General features: G+C 34.9%; 1 protein-coding gene across 8 annotated transcripts in view; it reads left to right on the plus strand.

Moving 5' to 3' along the window:
• Window positions 1-21,443, plus strand: part of LOC124171931 (membrane-associated guanylate kinase, WW and PDZ domain-containing protein 2-like) — an 85,939-nt gene that overhangs the window by 55,239 nt on the left and 9,257 nt on the right. For 6 of the 8 annotated variants that reach the window (XR_006868016.1, XM_046551361.1, XM_046551362.1 and 3 more), the window contains 4 exons: window positions 1,640-1,807; window positions 3,024-3,058; window positions 20,389-20,556; window positions 20,899-21,040. Coding sequence is in view for 6 of the 8 variants with exons in the window: in XM_046551361.1 (XP_046407317.1) it covers window positions 1,640-1,807; window positions 3,024-3,058; window positions 20,389-20,556; window positions 20,899-21,040 (513 nt within the window). In the remaining 2 variants the exon portion in view is untranslated. Of the gene's footprint in view, window positions 1-1,639; window positions 1,808-3,023; window positions 3,059-13,225; window positions 15,928-20,388; window positions 20,557-20,898; window positions 21,041-21,443 lie in introns of those variants that run through there. The other 2 variants (XR_006868017.1, XM_046551364.1) reach the window with 2 other exon arrangements.

Consider the following 21,443-nt stretch of genomic DNA (forward strand, 5'->3'; position numbering starts at 1 on the left):
CCTATTATTAAATTTGGGATTAAGATATAGGTTATCATCTCTGTTTTATTTAGCTGTAATAATTGAGCATAGGAATATCTTTTACTGAATCTGGGCTTCAGTTGCTAATGTTTCAACTTTTTTCCGCAGTGTGACTCCAATGATTAGTAGTGGAGTCAATCATTGAAATGGTGGCAACTGAATTCCTTATCTTCTAGAATTTATCTCATATAATTTAGCACACCATCACTGAATGCCATTTTCTTTTAAATTCACTGTATACATAAGATCATAATGAAGGTCATACTTCTAGCATTGATAGGTATTGATGGGTAACTCTGAATTTAAGGCAGACAGAATATTCTTATAGTTCATGAATGTAATTCTCAACATTTTTGGGTGTTTAATATTTTTTGAAAATGAATAGATCAGGTGTAGATACTAGTTTTCAGTTATGTTGAAAGTAGAATATTATACTGCTTGCGAATGTGAATGATGTGTAACATGTTTTTTGCCTTAATTTTAGTCGATTGGTTTTCCTTTGGTAAGTAATTTACTTATGTAATATTTATTTCTTGGATGGAGGAATGTCATCATTTTGCCTGATATATGTTATTAATAAGAGCATCAGGTCAAATGTATGCTTAAATTTTCTCTTAAACTTGTATGTTGGTTGAGATGAGCAAAAGTGGACTCGCTGATGTGCAAGCTATACTATTATATGCATTGTTTTACTAATTCTCTTGTTTTGTCTCAATTACTTACCTCTACCAAATTTGAGTAAATGCTATGTGACTTCATTATAAGACTACTTGAATTAAAAATCAAGTTAGAATACATTTGTTAATATGACAAGAAAGTTCTGTAATGTTGATTTTCATTTAATCTAACGTGCAAAGCTGCTTAAAAATAAAATCGAATGAGTGTAGCTAATGGGTTCAAAAATTTAGAGTGGCATTCATGTTAATACAAAGAAGACCAGTTCGTCAGCATAATTCTAGTAATGGAAGTACATATTCAATTTTCATCAAAATTCTTAAAGTTTCTGAAAAGTGACTTCAGTAAATCACATTGACATTGATTCAAATTCAGTAATTTCAAACAATTAAAAAGGTATGGTAATTTTTCACACAATTTATTTAAGACGATTGGTTTCATCGCAGAGGCAACATCTTTAGGTACAGAAATCATTATTTTGTTGTTTATTGGGTCAGTTGAAACAGTAAATAAGTTTTGTTGGCGGTTGGTAACAGCAAAAATGGTGATTTCTGTACTTGAAGATGTCGCCTCTGCGATGAAACCGGTCGTATTAAATAAATTGTGTAAAAATTACCATACCTTTTTTATTGTTTACAATGGATTTTCACAAAGTTAAGCCCGAAACCATCAAATTTTTCAATAATTATTATCAGAATGGGATGGTTTCCTATTTTTTTATCTTAATACATATTAAATTTTGTGATGTTGACTTTAGTTTTCCATGGCCTTGATTAGCAAATGTCTCATTCGTTTCTGGGTTAATTACAATACTTTAGACTTATAGATTACTCTATTATTCCACTAGGCCTTACAGTTCAACTCGCTAGGGACACTCAAGGTGTTCTCCAGAGCACTATCAAAGGTTCTGATTTGTCATTTCTCTCTCTATGTCATGGTATAGGGAGGATTATAGAAGGAAGTCCAGCAGAGAGATGTGGCCAGCTTCATGTGGGTGATAGGATACTTGCTGTTAACCATATAGATATCATGAATCTACACCATGGGGACATTGTCAATCTCATCAAGGATTCTGGCTACTCAGTGACACTGTCCATTGGTCCTCCACTCGGTAAGCTGGATAATTCAAAGTGATATCCTTTTAAGCTGAGAATTTAGATTATTGTGTGGTTTAAGTGAAAATTTTTAATTTCTAATTTCTCACTGTGTGTCCTTTTTATTGAACCTCAATTTAAGATTAAGAAAAAGTAATTGCATGATAGAAGTAGGATTTTTTCAGTTTTATTAGCAGTAAATAAAGTATTAAACTTTACCATACATTCCAGCAATTATAATCGTATTTTTTTTAATAGAGACCGAAATAAAATGTTGGAAAGATGTGTTTTCTATTTATGTTGCCCCTATTAATCCCTCCATCTGCAATGAGAAAGTAAAATTTTCAGTGGTGTAGACGCAAGAATTTTTATGGTATGTCTTGTAATGAATGGTGTATTTATTTTCATCTTATGAGTTAGTATCTTGTTACCTATGCACATGGTCATGAATTATTTTATGATGAAGTTGATGTATTGTTTGCATGTTAACTTATGTAATTATTGGCCATTAGAGAGAAGTAAGGCTGTGCAAGTCTTGACTTTCTGAGATTTTAGCTTGACAAAATCACTCGCGGTTGAAATTCCGATCTACTTCTCGCCAATTTTGATTCAGCGCACATATGAATGAGCATTCGGTAGGCATGCTAGAGATGCCACTCTTCAGAATACATGTCTTTAACTTTCCTCCTCTACTTTCCCCTCTTTCGGTGTACATTTTGACATCTTCGTATGTTACAGAGCAGGCTCATTTAGTTGTATTTATGCATATGGGTGTAACATGGATACAAATGTTTTAGTAGAGTTTTCATCCAGTGTTCAACTAAACCTTGCCTAAAAAAATACTTCATGTATTCAAGGGGATGATAAAATATGCTGTGTTTCACTGCCAAAGCTGCATTTCAGTTCCTAAATTCACTGATTTTTAAGCGGTGAATTCCAATTCTCTCAGATAGATTATTTACAAATTCTCACTCGATCCAGCTCTACTGTCTCTGCTTCTAGTCTCTGCTTGCACAGCCCTGGAAAGAAGTAATTAGGTAAAATTGTGAATCTACAGTTTTCCTGGCCAATGACTTTTGTGGTTAATCTTCCTTTCCATTCACCTCTGGTTTGTTGGATTGTAAAACTTACATTTATGCTATAACTAATATGCCCTAGCCAATTTTATATAGGAAATATTAAATTCTGTGCATTGGTATTTTATTTTAAATGCATGTTTTGACTTTTTTTTAGATGACACCTCAAGCACAGCATCTGCATCCCAAAGAGTGAGTACTAAAGTTCACCTTTTTCTTAAGTTTTCGAGTGCACACATACATTTCTCTAGCATCACTTATGATAATGAAAATCATGCTTTAATTTGAGATTAACTTTTTTATCCTGAATTCATCTAGCCATGTATAAGATACCTTTCCATTCTATCCTTTAGTTTGCATTAAGAGCAGTTTAAGTATATGTAAGGTAGATGCATGAACGAATGCATTATCTATTCAGAAAAATTGCTGAAAATACATCACTGTTTATTCGTAGACCAGACCTGTTACAGATTGGCATGTTGTTGAAGTAAATGCAAGTTTAGATTCATTTATGCTTTGTACTGTACTGAGCTTAGCATGGCAGGAATGGATCTCAAGTCCAGTATAGAGGAAACACTGTAGCCACTCTAGGTAGTTATTACTTTTATCTTCTCTGATCCTTTCAGTTTACTACTTGCCTTAGTTATCTACGTACCTTTTGTGGATGAGGAAACAAATCCCATGCTTTATGAGTGTGTTGAAGATAAGGCATTTACGTAGTCTATAATATCTTGTCTGAAGTGTTTAATTTGATATTTTAGGGTAGTGTGATAACATTTATAGTTATGCCCCCGAAGAGGGAAATCTTAGCTCATGGTCTAAAATAGATTACCTCTTAATTTTTTGTTCACTGGACTACTTTGGGTGGAGTATGCAAAGCCTGGTGAAAAAATTATTGAAGAGTTATGTATTGTGTTTATTTTAATGTAGAGTAGTGACTTTCACCTGTTATGGTATAGCCTGAACAAAAATTGTAATTAGAAATTATTGGCTCAAGGTTGGATTTGTCAGTGTTGACACTGTAGTAAATACGTATACCCCTAGAAATCACCCAATGCAAACTTATTCCCATCTTAATTACAATTATCTTAAGCCTTTTGTTTATGAAGAGACACTAATGTGTCACTGACTCAGTGATTCAACAGAAAGGTTAGTTTGGATAGGTGAGGGTAGAGTTCACTCTGAAACTAAGCCACAGGCACGGGAATTTCACAATTTCAGGGTTGGAGGGCTAGTTCCTTTCCTGGGGCCACATTGCACTTCAAGGGTTTTTAGGGGTGTCCAAAGGCTTAACCTGGGACTCTTTGATCAGCAGCATAGCGCTTTCTTTACCCACTAGGCTACCATGCTCGCCCATTATTGTGTGTATAGTTCAAATTCCATTTGTACCCGTGGTTATCTTCTGAGATCATCTTACTGAGATTGTATTAGATGAGTTTCAATGTATGTGTTGCAAAATCTTCTTCCTTACATGATTATTTATCATATTCTCATTTTGGAAATAAGTTTTGGGATTGTTGATTTCCTGTGATCTCCATGTATGTTTGAATGGTTTTAGAATCCTCTGCTATCCCTATTGTTACATGTTGCCGATGGGTTTTAGCTGAAAGCAAGAGTAAGTAGCTGAAAGCCATGTCTAAAGTAGGTACATATGTATATACTAAGATCTTGAAATCTTCCATTTAAAAATTTCACTTTAGTACTTTCAAGGCTTTGAAAGGAAACACTCTAGACGCTTTAACAGATTTCTCTGCTTGGTCCTCAGAAGAAAACTTAATTTACCATAGTTATTATAATGCAAAATGTGTTGTATCTATTGGAGTTTAATTTTTTTCTTTGATACTGCAAATGTATTATCTAATTGTCTGCTCCATTCTTAGAGATTTTCGAATGCTGTAATAAAGCTTCAATTTTTGCAGTTCACACACTAATAGCTGTTTGCTGATATGCTTAATGTTTGGATTCTCTCATATAATAATTATTATGGATTAATATAGCGTATGGCTTATAGAAAAATTTAATGAAACCACCATGCCCAATTTTACCTTAATGTATATGTACATGTAGCCTGATTAAACATAGTGTAAAAATGAGTGATTAGAAAGTATCTTAGGTAGTCATTTACCCTTTCGTGCAAAAAAAAAATTACCTAAATTGTTTTTTCTCAGCTAGATGTGTATGTATTATGTTACATTTAGTTATTCTGTGAAGCACTTATGTGTAATTTTTAGGCATAATTATGAATGTTTCTCTTGTTAGAGCTATGGACAGATTACTGATTGCTTCAACCACTTTCAGCCGGTTTCAACTGCTTGTGTGTGACGAGGGTTTCTTTATATGTAGTATCTATAAAGATTCAATGTCTTTATGAGTTTTATTTATGAAACCTGCTCTATTTCATTCAATTTATTCAAGCATGTTCAAGGAGACTACTGAAAGAGATGGAGAGTTGATTACTATAAATATGTATGTAGCAAAATAAATATGGAGAGACAACATTCTTTTACTCAAGTAGATGGGTATCCTTACCTTAGACGCTTACCTTGTGCATTTGAAGACCAACTGAAGAGAGTAAATGTGTGAACAAGTGTATGGGTGTGAAAAAGTTTAGCCTTAAGCCTAGTTATTTTTCAAAAGTGATTCAGGTGAAATATTTAGAGTATGAAATTTCTCTGTCAGTTTGAAAATAGGTTCTCAATTTTTGACAATTGCTCATCATGTGTGTATTAAATAAGCATGAGTTACTCTTAAAATAAGTGTGGATATTTTAAGTGTACGGAGGTTAATGAAGTCAATGAATACTTCATGGTTGAAATGGACTATTCAATATTAAGTTAGGTTTCTTGCATTCTTTGATGTGAAAAGTTATGTCTACATGAATTTTATTTGTGTTTTTATTTGCAGAGAAACTTAGTTTATATTATCATTTGAAGGTATAGATGATAAAAATGCCGTCAGTCATTTTTCATAATTGAATATAACGATAAAAATTCAGAAGAAAATGAAGGTTATGTTAGGATAGGTTATGTTAGGATTCATAGCTAAAAATACTTAGGAAACAATTACATACTTTAAACTAAAAATACAGCTATTGTTGGCTTGTTTAATTTATTACAGGGAAATTTTTTTGCTGGGATGAGCAAAAAAATGCCAAATTTTCAAGTGGCGTGCTCTAAATGGTTTGTCCAAGAAAAAAATGCGAGGGATAAAATTTTCATGAAATTATATGTACTCAACCCTTAGGCTGTGGGAGTTCATGATTATAGCTGCTAACCAGTGCAGAAGTGACCCCCTGTGCAGGAGGCACCCTCTGCCACAAGGGCTTGTCTGGTAGAATTAAGCCCCTTAGAGATCCTTATGGTGAGGGAAAGTGTTAAAGTGTAAGATATCCTGATATCAATAAAAATTTTGAGTGAATACCCCAGTCAGCATGTAAAACGTTCAAAAATGGTCCCGCGATATAAGGCTTAAATTTTGAACTGAAAACTAATTCCTTATAAGTTGATAGATTATGAATAAACTAAAAACAAGCTAAAAAAAGAAACAATTTTTGGCATTTGTGCCATTTTTGCAATGTTGCATCGCAAAATTTTGTTAACAAACCTCAGCTTTGAATTCCGCAGCTCAAAATACGTAGCAGTCCAAAAAATCAAAACTACCCCATAACTCTCTTGTGAAAAGTACATCCTGACTGGAATAACATTAGAGTAAATATTTTATCCACAGTCTGTGGTCTTGAAAATTTTGATAACCTTTGATTAATTCATTGAAAGCTTTTATAACTTTCAAGTAATGAACTAAAAATAGGTACTTCCAGTTCTTACATGTATGGTGCAATGATGCACTATTTTTAATGTAGCACTTAGACCTTATGGAATGCATTCCTTCGATAGAGTTTGGAAAATAAACGAGAGGCTAGGCAAAAAGTTAGTAAGCTCTGAGTAGGGAAAATATTTTTCTGTTTTATCAGTCATATATTTTTCAAGCTGTGTGACCAAAGAATCGACTGTCATAACTGTGTTGCAGATAACTTTTTGAAATGATGAGATCATAGTGAACTACTATGCTGCTACTCAGCTTCGTCTCGGCCGTTAGCACTGGCCTTGTGTGGTTCGTTGTTGTTTACACTCCTTTGATTGATTCCTTCCCTGAATGAAATGTTCTCCCTGTACTAGTAAATAAGCTAGAACTCTAATATGTCACCAACTCCTGAAAAGTGGATGGCATTTTTGGTTTTTTTCTCATTTAAAACTTTTGTAAGAATCAATACATGGGAAAGATTTAGAGCCATTGGAACTTATCTTTCGCCTCCAGCCACCAAATTCTTGTAATGAATTGAGACTTCAGGTCTGAGTTAATGACACCGTTATGTACCTTACTTACAGATAATAAAGTAATTGGGAAATATTGAGGAATATGTAGTTGGTTACAGTGATATGCCTGTATGTTGTGATTTATTGAGTGAGTACTTCTTAAAATTATAAAAAATAAGGGATGGAATATCAATCATTTCATTGGAGCTACATGCTCAGAAAAGATGCTGTGTGTGTGATAGTTCATATTCTGGTATTTTCATTCATTCATCTATAGTCTTAAGTGTTTCTCATTGCTGAGCATGAAAAATAATCCTTGCTGGTCATTGTGATTTTCCCTGAGTTCTCTAATTAATGTTTTTAATATTCCAATTGTTGGTGAGATCTTTTGTCTTCCTTGCATGGATGTTTGCGCATTGGTGACATGTGAAATTTTAGGAAAGGCAATAAACTTTTTTTAATTACTGGCTGTCCATGCAAGCCTGCAGGAGGGTAAATGTTAGTTGGCTAATTGCCATCGTGTATTTTTTCAACCAGCTTATTTGATCTTGTCAATCATACAATTAACAGCAGGAAATAGTTATTGTAAGTGTGATACGGTAGCAAAACTATTATCAGTTAAATGTGGTCTTTTGGCTATCTCGTAGTATGAGCGCATGTGTCACGATTTATCTATTTATCTTTTTTCTATGGATGTAGTACTGTTGGAATTTGATTGCCAGGTCTCTAATAATGCCTACAAAAGGGCTGAGAGACTGCAATGTATGGAAGTGTTCTCGAGAGTGATTTGAGATGAGTGAGGGGAAGGGAAGTGACCGCAGAGGTAGCAATTTTCAGATGCATTCAGGCCCGGTCTGAGACCCAGCTTAGGGAGTCCCTAGGGCCACTCCTCGGCAGTTAAGCCCGACCCTCCCACTAATTTATGATCATCCTCACCACTGGAATCCATTGTGAAGTGGTTATATTGTAAATAGTTTTTTCAATGATATATGTAGTTGCATACTACAATTTTTTAATACTTTGAAGTGAATTCTTTGTTTTTTTTCTGAGCGTAAGCAATTTTTAAACAAAATTTTATCATTAAAAATAACAGACTTTCGGACTTAAAGCCTTATTACCTTTCATTTACTAAATTTGTTGTTATTAACGCTAGAAATCTGTTTCAAATTCCACAATGCTTAACATAATGTAAGTAATTATTTTAGAAGAGTAAATTATTCAAAATCAAATATTATGTTTGGTTGTAAAAAAACATTGGTAACACAATAAGTTGACCGTGGATTTGTGCTATGACAGGGTTAGAGGGTGTAGTCCAGTGGCCAGGGTAAGGGATGGGCACCTTGTTGAGCTGGGTCCCTAATTTGAGGACGAAAATACCAGGGTAACTCCACCCCAAAAAAGAGCAGGGGGTACAGGAGGGGTTTAAAATATCCTCATACTACTCGTAGCTTGGCAATATTTTCCAATCATAGGCCCCGGCAGGAAAGGTTTAAAGGTTGAAGAAGCACAATATTCCTGGCTGCACTTCTATGAGAGAAGTGATTAAGTTCCTCTGTACTATGAGGTTGAAATATTCTGTGATGTATTGAAGTGGAAAAAATGATCATCTGTAGTGCATTAGCAGTATTGGTTTTTCTTGCATACATTTTTTCTTATCTTTTTCTCATGGCTTTTGTAAGTGCCCAATGGATTATCTGTCCTTGATGAAGCCAGATATGTGTGCCAACATGGGTTACTTTAAAAAAATATTTTCTTGGAGATGGAGCAATATGGTGAAAATACCTCAAGCTAGAAAATTCTTCATCGTTGTATTGATATTTTTGTTTACCTGAGTCCAAAGGAAATTATTACCTGTAAAAAACAAGTGCTGAATTTTCCTTTTCTGATTTTTGCCTGGACTTGTCAGTGCCCATAGTGGAAGCTCAGATTTTTCATAGACTTTCCCTGCTAAATTGCCCAATCAAAGGTGATTTGGCTGCCTTTTTCTGTTGAATCGCTGTTTTATCGTCATCATCATTATTGGAATTTTACTCTTCAATGATGATGTTTGTTTTCTTTTCAAGATTTGTATTTGAACTGTACTTTTTAGTTATCTTTTAAAGATTTTTTGAGTCAGAAGAAGAGAAGATTTGTTGGTCTTTATGTAGGACATATTGCATTTCAGTGAATTTAATTTGAGTAATATGCATTCTCTAACCGTTGAGCTTGATACCTGTGCTTCTTATTATGTTAGCTGTGTAGAAAGTACATCTTTTTGCAGAACTTCCCATACAACTATCAGGGAATCTTAGTGTCTTGATATTTCTAGTGTATTTTTGGTACACATCATTTTTGCATGTTCTAGAATTCAGTGGTGGCAGCAGCGGAGTTTATTTTTTGCGGCATGTAGGGAGCGTGTCCACCCTGATGATCTCTATAGTGCAATCGGTCATTGAAAATTGAATGTTGAGTTCCTTGAGTTAAGAAATGCAAAACTAGGATTGCATGTTGAGCATGCATCCTAACACAGAGAATTTTCTTGGAGATTCGATCTTCTCAATGGACTAGGGGTCAGCGCAGTGGAGTCTACCAGTTTTTGGTGTTGCAGCACTTAACTTTGGAAGGACGTACCGTATTTGACAGTATATAAGACACTTTTTTTTTTAATAATGACTCAAAAAAATCACCTGCATCTAATATGTGAAGGTTTGGCCTCTATGGATTGATATTCATTACTGACTCCATTATATTTACGAATATATGTTTATAATTCAATTGAAGAATGTTGTAATTAGGGATGGATGGATCCAGTATTTTTTTCGGATGCGGATCGGATCCTTGATTTTCGGGGCCGTATCTTTGGATATTTTCGGATCCAAATGCATTTTCAAATTCCTGCTGTGAAGCGAAGTAGTTATTCAAGGTTTTCCTGGGTACATGCAATCAAAGGAATTCTATTTAAAATTTCATTGTCATTTTAATATTTTAGCTGATTAAAAATCATTTTTATAAGCTTTCAAGGTATTTGACAGTATTCAAATTTCCTCACGCACGTTTCCCCGGAATTTTGTCACTTTCTCACCGTATGCTGACTTCTGTTTTGCATGTAAATGCTTCAGTTGTGGTGAGGTGGATTTTGCACTTCCTTGCAATAGTTTCAGGCCGCAGTCCAGTGGGGCTGCCAGGAATTGAGTTCGGGGGAGTCCAAAACCAGAGGGGAACATTTTTGAAAAACAGGGTACTAAGTGAAGGGTTTTAAACTTTTAATTTTAACACTTAAAAAATAAATTTTAGCACTTTTCATAACCGAAAAAACTTCATACGTTAAATCTTGTAAATTTAAGATATTTCAATATTTTTTTATATATATATATAAGAAGCAAAGTAATTGTGTTTTCATATCTCGGGGAGGAGGGGCCAGCACCGACCTTCCCATGTGCTACGCTACAGCCACAGTGCACGCACATGGTATGCGTTGAGCTCTCCTTATCTCAATGAAAATGTTTCCACACAATGAAATATATTATTATCAATATAGTATACTCCTGATTATCCAGGGTAATGATGGGGAGAGACAGCACGAATAATCGGAAAATACGGATAACCCAAACTTTCACTTAAATGTCATGCAATGTTCATAATTTACCTAAAACAAACAATATATTATTATTTATGCAATTATTCTGTTATTTTAGAGAGCTTCCCGGACTCAATGAGAGCTTTCTTTGCCTGTTCATGATCTTTTTCGCGGCGATGACTACTCGCATGCGATGACTGTACTGACATGGCTGTATTCATATTACTAATGCAAGAGATCATGTAGTTTAGTCACTACCTTGGAGGCCTTAGTGTCATCATTTTTGTACGAGAATGTCATGATTGACACAATCAAAGCCTGAGGATAAATCACAACAGGTTAACGACACACAGAGCCGACTTTTAATTGAAGAATGGTGTTCATGTTTTCTTATTGTGCAATCTATTGTTGTTTTGCTGTGGGTCTTCTTTGAAAATTTTTCCAAGCCATTGACTGTGGTTTGCCGTCACCCATATGGAAAAATTTTTTTTTTATATCCTCCATTTTCATATTGACTTGTTGGAATTTTTTTCCATACATAGAGTTGTGTCTTCGAAAAATAAAATGTGTTGCTTTGGTCTATCTTTAGTATGTTCAGTAGTCTGTTAAATTTTGGATTTGTTTTGTATGTTAGCTTACTGATGCTCCTACATATATTCTGATTTCTCTGCTGCCTTTTTTCTAAGTGCTAGGAGTCTCAACTGCTAGTAACTTCTTCATTGGAGTCTACTGAGAGGTAGTCAGAGAACTTCTGATTGGACTTGTTATTGAATTTTGGCTGTCTTTCTAATCGGGAAATAGTAACTTTTGTGTGTACCTTAAGATAACTTATTTAATTTGTTTGGAGACTGGTATAAGATTTCTTCTGATACCATTTATTTTTCATTGGTTCTCTGCTGCTTCTTTTATTAATTTCTTTGCAATAACCACTGTAGTATTAGTTGATGCCACCCGACTGTCTTTGTCAGCTTGACCTTAGAAAGCCATCTGATGACTTTTTGACAAAAAATAGTCCTGGAAGAGGTAGCAGTGTGGTGAAAATACCTCAAGCTAAAAAATTCTTCGTCATCATATTGACATTTTTGTTTACCTGAGTCCCAAGGAAAAGATTACTTGAAAAAACAAGTGCTGAATTTTCCATTTCTGATTTTTACCTGAATTTGTCATTGTCCATAGAGAAAGCTCAGATTGTTCTTAGATATTCCTAGCTTAATAGGGTAGTTTCCTTCATCATAGAAAACGGAAGGCATCGATTGTGATTCGTTACCCACCATTAGTGTATTCATAATGTACAAATTATTTGGTTTTCGAAATCCCAGTTTTGACAAATGTTAATGGTCAATTTTAACCTCATTTGAAATAGGGCAGATTGGCAGACATTTGAAAGGGCAGGGCCCATGCAGTGCCACTCCACGTGACGTCTCAGGCATTACCAATGCATGCATGAGGCGCAGAGCTCAGGGAAACATCTCTTAATAATCACCTATTAAAATTGCCTAAGATTGGCAAGTTTCCTTCGTTTAATAGTGTATTAATAATCCTTATTTAAGCCAAGCGCTACCTGCTAGCAGCCTGCATCGCAGCGGTGCTCGTAGCTTTGCACCAAGGTGGCCTTACATGGTGGCAGCTGAAACCAGAATGACATCTCATGGGCTTTTCCCAGCATTCATACTTAGTCCTCGCGTTTTCGCACACTTGAAAATTGTCACTTTTCATTTAATCGTGAGAAATAGATATTGTCATTTAAAAATCTAAAAGTGTGAAATACGTATTTCAGGAGTAATATTCTTTAGATGTAGGCAATTAAAAAATAATAGGAAACCACCCTATTGTCCAATTGGAAGTGATTCATTCACCTATATTTGTAGAATTGCTGTTTTATCCTCTCATCATTTGGCATTTTACTCTTCCATGATGATATTTCTTCTCCTTTTCAAGATGCGTGTTGAAGTAGTTATCTTTTAGAGATGTTATTTTCCAATGGACTTGACATAAGACATGATTGCATATCAGTGAATTTGAGCAATATGCATACCCTAACCATTGAGCTTTATACCTGTATTTCTTATCATGCTAGCTTGAAAGAAATTACATCTTCATGCATAACTTCCTTTACACTTATCAGAGAATCTTGGTGCCTTGTTATTTCTAGTACATAATGTCATTGGTGTATGTTCTAGAAGAACTTTCATGGAATTGAGTTCTACCGGAGCGAGCTTATTTGGCTTTCCATCATTTTAAAGAGAGAACTTTTTCTTGCTTTTGTTAGAAGAAAAACGTCATTAGCTTAGGTTACTGTTTTTTGAATTGTGATGGATGTTGTGTACAGTTCTTGTGGCATCTTTTGAGTATCTGCATTCCTGCATGTCCCATTGCACGGGTGAGCTGCATTTGTCGTAGAAATTGAATCAATCAGATAATATCCTTAACATCTTTTGCTAATTCTCTTGTAATTTTCTTTATTCTTTTGCTGCTGCTTCATGTGTGTAGGTGTCACCAGCCTGACGAAAATGTGAATTTCCCCAGCAAACAAAGAACTAACCTCACTGACTCAGACTATCGCCAGGTTTGTATAAAGTAGGCAGGGAAATTTTGATTGGTGAATTCCTTTGAGCCACCTGTTAGTTTCCTTTTAACACTCTTTGGAGATACCAAAATGGTTACCTATGTTAAAACTTCCCTGTGCGAATCACCTTTTCAATGCATGAGAGCTTGTTGTTGACTTTGACTGATATATGGATTTGAAATAATACATGACATTGGAGTTAAATTTTCGATCATTTTATGAAGAGCTTGAGAAAATGATATGTATATTTTTGTAATGGGACATGTAAATAACAGAAATATAGGATATGCCTTGTTAATAAATACTTTGAAGTGCATTGCATAGAATTATAGTTTCATTGTAGTCGTACCGGTTAATGGCCTGAGACTAGGATATAGTCGTCATTTTATTTGGTTTGCGCCTAAATTGCTAAACATCTTTAGCTTTAGGGTTTATAATCTCACCAGTTACCGGTCTCTTGAGCTGCTGTGTTAGTGCTGATGAAATTGTGTAATTTTCCTGAGCCAAGAATGCTTTTCTTCCTATACCATGCATTATGAGGAATTACCTCATAACTTATGGTGGAATAACTCCCTTGTTTTTTCACCCTTTGCATTATATTAAATACCAAGGTATGTTTCACTGGCCAATTGTGTGACACTTACCTTTGTATTTATTTTTTCCCTTAGTACACAAAAGCAGTCCCTGCATCCTATTATTAAATTGTCAATTTTTGTTCTTTTGTAACGGTCAAAGCCCATGTGCGTTATTTAGTACTTGCTCCTCAATTTGATAGTAATTAGCTTCTATGAAAAACAACCAATGCTTTTAGAAATGGAACAGATTTCTATTAACAGTATTGTCGGTATTCCTATTATTTTAATATCTCACATTTATAGTCCCCAGCCTGTACAGCCTGGCTGGGTGTGTTGCTGTGTGATCATTATGTTTATTTTCAACTGTTCTAAGGATTACCAAATATTTTTGTCCATGATATGCCTTTTACTGGTATAATATGGAAAATATTATGGGACAGATTTTAAGTAGGGATGTGAAAATACTTGAAGATTCAGGTCGAGTAGTCAGTACTTGAGTGCATTGAGTAGCATTACGAACGTCGAGTCGAGTAGTTTCGGTTATAAAGCTGTTGAGGCCAGTGAGTTTCAAAATCTACCGACAGGAGGTGCTATCTTAAAACTCATGTAATAATATCGTTTTTAAAGTGGATAAGTCATTCTATAGCCTTTGCCTTAGAGCTTCAGCTTGCTGTGCACATTACAGTCAACCACTATAGTAGTCGATGTGGGCGCTGAATACCTTTTCGTCTGTTGTCATTTTCGTCTCCCAAATTTCACCCCAGATTATATACCCGGCCACGGGTCCAGCTGCCGGAATGTAATACACTGATGGGGTAAATGGCACGAGAAGTGTATCGGGACCAGTGCACCTTTCCAGTGTAATTGTAGGACCTTTTCATCAGCCAACCGTCTTCCGACGCAGTGGCATATTGGGAGAAATTGGAGTGGCCCGCTGTCATTGATTTAACTGTATAATCTTTATTACAGTTGTGAAAATTCCTTTACTCAGGGATCTTCTTAGCAGTTTGGATACATATTTTAATTAAACTGTTGATATATTACTAGGAGTTGATACATTTCAATTATACTTATGATACTGTTTAAGACAAATTAATTTTCATTCATCTCCTAATTATGACACAATTACCTTCAAAGTTCCTTGTTATCTTTTCCTTTTTACATCAGGCTGAGCATTCAGAATAGGAAATTCACTTGAGGACTGGAAAAATGAGAATATGTTGGAGCATGCATTGTTGTATTGCCAGGTCCAGACCAAACTCGACTCGACTTGATACTTGCGAGTACTTTTCAGTTCGACTCAAGATCAAAGAGTACTACTTGCACATCCCTAGTTTTAAGCGTTGTAGTAGCTTTTACTCAGCAAAAGCTTTTCCACCAGCACACTATTTCTTAGCTTCACTTCAATAGCAATAAATTCAACTTCAATAGCAATAGCCTTTCTTTCAGCATAGGTTTTATACTATAAATTTAAATGTTTTAATTTTTCTCTGTGACAATTTATTTTGTTTTTGAAAATTGAAAGAATAAAATGCTTTTGTTATCACATTTCCTCTGTTAATGATTTAATTTGTGTTGGTATTTTAGTGCCTTGAAATTGTTTTGTGAGCAGGTTTTTGTAATATTTATCTATGGTGCCAATCTCATTCATAGAGTTCTGAGACTCAAAGAGGTGGTAAATTCCCTAAGGAAAAGAGATACATAATAACATCTAGCTACTAAACTTAACTACATAAAATGAATGTTTTTTTTTATCAGTATTAAGTCTCAAAACTTAAAAAGTTCCCTTTTTATATTGTTTTTTTTTCACATTTTTATCAGGAAATAACCCAAGACCTTTCCTAGATAGGGAGAATTTGATTCCCTTCAAACACGCTACTTTGTTTTTCTTCCTGAGCTACCCACATTTTATTAATATGTGTTTCATGTATGTTTTAGGCGTTATCAGTTATTGTAATTATGTTGTTGACATAGGAAAAAGATGTGTTTATAAGTGGTGTATGACTGTCTGCAAGGTATTTATTAAAGGTTGAAATTTTTTGTTTATACAGCCTTCTCTTCATTTCTCCCAGTATTAACTAATTTTAACATATGTTGAGCACTTGGTTCCAATTCCCTACTGTAGTTTGGGCTCAGGGGGAGAACTTAAACTTGATTTTCATTTGTCTGAAATGCGCAACACCTTTTTTGTATTTATATCTATTCTTTCACTCATGTCGTCCAAGGAAGATAAGAATTAGATGAGCTGTTTATTGGTTTTCTTTGAGATGATCAAGGTTTTGATGATCTTCATTCTATGAAATTTATGAGCTCCCCAATTATTTCATTGAAGATCGTTCTGGTGCTAGAGATCTTACTGTGATAACCATCTTTGGTGATGATCACCATGGTCCTTTTGCCAGCTGATATCACCAGAAGATGATTGTTCTCCTAAAGTGAAGCTTCTCTCTCAGCTTGTGTCATATTGGATATTGATTTTTCTTGCGTTCATATGTGGATTCTGAAATTTGCTAGTGGTATTTTCTAAGGAACTTCATGTGGTGGATATCCCAAAGAGGGGGACGACTCATCATATCTGTCCCTAAGGACGTAGAGGTGCAAATTCCATCACTCATACCTTAAGCCCAAGTTTAAAAACTGTTTAAATTCACTATGTATGCCTAACGTTATAATCCATGTTTGAAATAGTTAAGTTTTAGGAAAGGGCCAGTGTGAATCTAGTTTATAGTTTAATGAGAAATTTCATAGGAGTTGGGAGCATGATGATACGTCCATTATCCCTTAATTTTGCTATGAAAGAAATCACAATGATGAAAATTTTCCATTTGGTAATTATTATTTCTGCTTCACCATCATTTACAAATTTCATTGATTTCTTGAAATAGGTTCTATTTTCTGTAATTAAATGAGTCACAATCCTCAATCAGGCCAAAAATGTAATGGAGATTGTGAGGAGTATAAGTAGAGAATAAACTTGCATCATCACCAAAGTGTCTAATCCCGATTTCCTCTAGACTCATATGCAAAATAAGAAAATTTTGTATTCAAGAGTCAAATTAAATTCCCGAACCAAATAATGCAGGCAGTGTGGATCTTCAATATTGATTCACCCTGTAATTATAGAATTTAAATTAAGGAAAATAGTTCAGTCTCATCATATTTTAGTTAGTGAATGTTGTCATGAGGAGAGCCTGAATCATAGGGAAAAGCTAGGTTATAGCTTTCAATCATACGGCATTGAGGTACATACTTGGTTTAGACTCATTCATAATAATGGCAATTTGTCTGAAACATTTAAACTGATAAATAACAGTAATTATGTAGTAATGATCACTCTATGACTAAATAGTAGTCATTTAGTAAAAATGTTGAAAATGAGGCACTAAGCTTCGCACCAAATTTGTCCAAAGGCTTACTGTCATGTAATTGCACAATGGTGTTAAAGGTATTGTGTTTATTTTTTACATTCTTCGCGAGATGTTAACTTTTTTGATCTGAAGACAAGAATACTTTGGACCTTTTGTCATTGTTAGACGTAGACGATGATTACATATGATGCAGTACTTTTGGACTACTTAAACGATAATATGTATTTTTGCACTTTCACGCTTGGCTGAGTTATGATCTTAGAATAATGCATGTCATCTGAGTTCAGTGTCTGTCGAAATGTATCTGAATCTGTTTATTTTACATTTTTACAAGTGTTCTTTTTAGTTCCAACATAATTACAGTAAAACCTCTTTATATCGTAATGGTGGGGACCAAAATTTGGGCATTTTGATGTATGGAGGTTCACTATAGAGAGGTTTTAGTGATAGGCACCATTTTTTCATATCATTCAGAAATGAAAGGCACTACTGTCTATAAAACTATTATATGTATGTGTTTGTATAAAAATTTGAAACAGTTTTATACAATTTTTTCATAGGGGTATTTATTACCTATATACATAATAATTACAGAAAGCGAGCGCTATCACATGATTTTTACTACGATTTGAGAGAAAATTATGAGATCTCTCTTAATTCAACAGTCATTTAAAATGATTAGGATAGTTATATACCTTTGTTCTTATTTACTGTTAGGTATGTTCTCATATGGAATAAAATTGCCACAACTAATGATTAACGTGAAAATTACAGCATATTAAAGGTATATAAGAAAAAAATGATAAGGGTGAAACATTTATCACTGAAAATGCCATTCCATGTACATAATCGCGGCTGCATTAATGGTGTCTAGTTGTCTCGGTTTGATTTGAAGAGGTAGTTAGGCCGTCTCGGGGGTATCTCCTTGGTATGATAAGTGGAGGTTTTACGATATAAAGAGGTTCACTACAAAGAGGTTTGCCTATAAATTTACATGTAAATCTGATGGGACTGTAGGGATGGTATGATGTATGGAGGTTTATGATGTAAAGAGGTTCACTACATAGAGGTTTTACTGTATCATTTATACTTAAGAGATTTATAGTCCTCTGGTATTTGAAAACTGAACTGGAAATATTGTACTTATTTCTTATACACATCTTGTAATGCTCATTATGAAATAATCAATACCCATCTTATATTTTTATGACAATTTGATGTAAAGCTTGAATAGTTCGTTTGCTCATCTATGATCCAGTCTCAGGAGTGATTGCGTGGAATACATTGAAATTAAAAACTTAAACTAGGTAATCCCAAGGGGAAAAGATACTCCTGAGAACTTTAAATTGCTTATGTGAAATTAATGAAGTTTTTAATTTCAACATGAAGATCCAGATTAAATAAGGAACTCTGATCGTTTCTAGATAATGTAATTTATTCATACTTTTAAAGTGAACATATGAATGAGCTGCTTGATAGCATCAAAGAAAACAAATTCAGTGAATGTTTTAATACTCAATCAGATCTTATGAAAAGTGGAGCGGATGATTTAAACTACTTATGATTTTAAGTGCTTCATTGCTTAGTTACAAAAAATAGGTAAGCATTCAACTGTACACTATGTGCCTGATGTTCAAGTATTCTATTCCTGCAAGAGTTCTGATTTATTTATGATTCATATTTTTTACTCGAAAAGCATTGAAGTGATGTAATAATATAATACAATAAGTTGACTGCCTTAAACCAACATAACACCGTTGCAGAAAATGATGAATATTAGCAATAAATGGCAACTAAAAGGCATGTATACAAAATGTAAATTCATAAATTATATTACTTACAAAGTTATGATAGCTTAACACCTACAATATAGTGGAAGAAATCAGAAGATATCCAACAATGTTTATGATTTCTCAATGTGGTTTCCTAAGGTATTCTCACAGCTCTACTTTCAAAATCTGTCGATAGTTGGCATCTCAGTGGTCTAGATTCTCAAATAGCAATTCGGGGTTCAAAAAAGTGATCGCTCGACCCATAATTTTCTGAATCACATGGTCAATCTGGTGTCCCTTTTCCATAACTTCTTCCATCTCTTTACTGCTGTCATTCTAGTGGAAGCCAAGCATGCCGTTACCATTTCTGTTAGTGGCCATGCATTCTGAATGGTTTGGTGAAAAAAAGGGCTTTGTAATGGGATTCCCATCCTTGGAGCCATTGCAGAAAATGATAGCATGAAACTGATATTTTTCCTTCATCATTAGAGCAGTCACTGCAGCTATAGCTCGAATGGGATGGAAAATATCATCTTGTGATTCAGGAGTAACCATTGGAAGAAAATGACAAATGCATACCTCGGGTATCATTTAGGAAAAGTTGTGCATAGCTTTTAATTCTTTACAATCATAGCCGTGGTATATACCAGTGGCTGGTAACCTTTCTGTTGGCTACGTGTTCTCATTGGTTTAGCTACACAAGGCACAGGTTGCACTTTTTCCAAGGATTTTGCGTTAATTGCATGAAAGATCTACTCTGGGTAAACACTCCTGAAGTGTTAACTACAAAAATAGTTGACAGCAGTGGTGTAACTAGCACTTGGCTTTTTGGGCAAGATGGATCAGATTGAATAGCAATCCACACTGGGTAATAATACATGAAATGTTGCTTCTTAATATGAATATATTTAGAAAATATGGCTACATTTACTGTTTCTTGCAGAAAGTTCTTTTATTTTTTCAATAAAATGAAGGCTAACTATCAAAATAGGGTAGGAAGGGGTAAGCTTAAGGATACTGTTTAGGGTTCTAGGGAGTTTTCTTTCCTTATCATTATGCCTAATTATGTGGCTCCTGGCTAACAGCAAACTGTTAGAAGGTGTATGATACATGATAATTTTGGGACCTGGGGGCTGCTGGCCTGCTGTTCTGAGTGCTTTTCAGCCCTGAATTTTGGAACTATTTAGAGCCCAGCTTTTAGCTCATTGTTTGTGTCGAGTAATTTTGGGAAGCATTATTGTAATTGAACAAATCAATATCCTGGTCAGTGATTTGGATATTGAGACCCCTAAATGCTGTCCTCACATTTGCTTGTTTAATATGCATTCATTAAGTCTCTCAGGATGCTAACGTGCCACTTTCATTCTTTCAGGAGGAGGAAGCCAATGTTGAGGAGGAACATTACCATGCTGTTGAGCTAGGAAGGGGGATTAGGGGCTTTGGATTCAGCATACGAGGTGGGCGGGAGTACCAGAATATGCCTCTTTTTGTCCTGCAAATAGCTGAAAATGGGCCTGCTGCTGTTGATGGTCGTCTTAAGGTGAAACTGCTGATTTTCTATCATACATATATTTTTGTGGTCTCTGTCTTTCCTTAAGGCCATTTTACACGGTACACGAATTGCACAATCTGACGTACGTGTGAAGGCGCAATCAAAATTGTGTCGTATAAAGCGGTGAATTGCTAGAACACATGCGAGAATGTGTGGATGCGAGACGGCAAAATAGCCCCTGTACTAATTTCGTTCATGCATTCGCACAATTCCACGCCATTTTAGAAATTAATGCAGCTCTAACCTGCGCAATTCCGTGCCCCATGTAAAACGGCCTTTAGAAATTGTTCATCGTTTTTCTCCTCTCATGCATTAATATTATTTTTTCAGATTGGGGATCAAATAATTGAAATAAATGGCATCAACACAAAGAATATGACCCATGCAGAAGCTATTGAAATAATTAGAAATGGTGGCCCATCTGTTAGACTTTTGGTGAGGAGGTGTGGTAAAGTACCTCCCCCTGCCCTAGGTAAGTTATATTGATGTATTATTTTTCATCTTAAATTGTTAGAGTTGGTGCTTCATCTCTATATTTGGTTAGATTGTCATAATGAAGGTGATAATTTCATCGGATTAGCAAATTTTAAGGTAGATTAGTGAAGGTGTAGTGCTTGCAAACTGGCTGTTTTCCAACCAGCGTACCTTTGAGTGCTAGAAGAAAAATAGCCTAAAGTATTATCTTCTCCTTGCAATTTCTCAAAAAATAGTGTACTTGTGAATAAGCACTCTTAATTGGTGGGATATTAACTTGACTCAAATGAACTGGCATTTGTCAAAACACCAGTCTACTTGCATGTATGAGTAATTCAGCAACTTTAAAGTGATTACTTAAATTGCTACTTGTGAACTTGTAGCCTTGAGAAACAGGACCC

This window comes from Ischnura elegans, chromosome X (genome assembly GCF_921293095.1).
Source record: "Ischnura elegans chromosome X, ioIscEleg1.1, whole genome shotgun sequence".
Classification (NCBI taxonomy): Eukaryota; Metazoa; Arthropoda; class Insecta; order Odonata; family Coenagrionidae; genus Ischnura; species Ischnura elegans.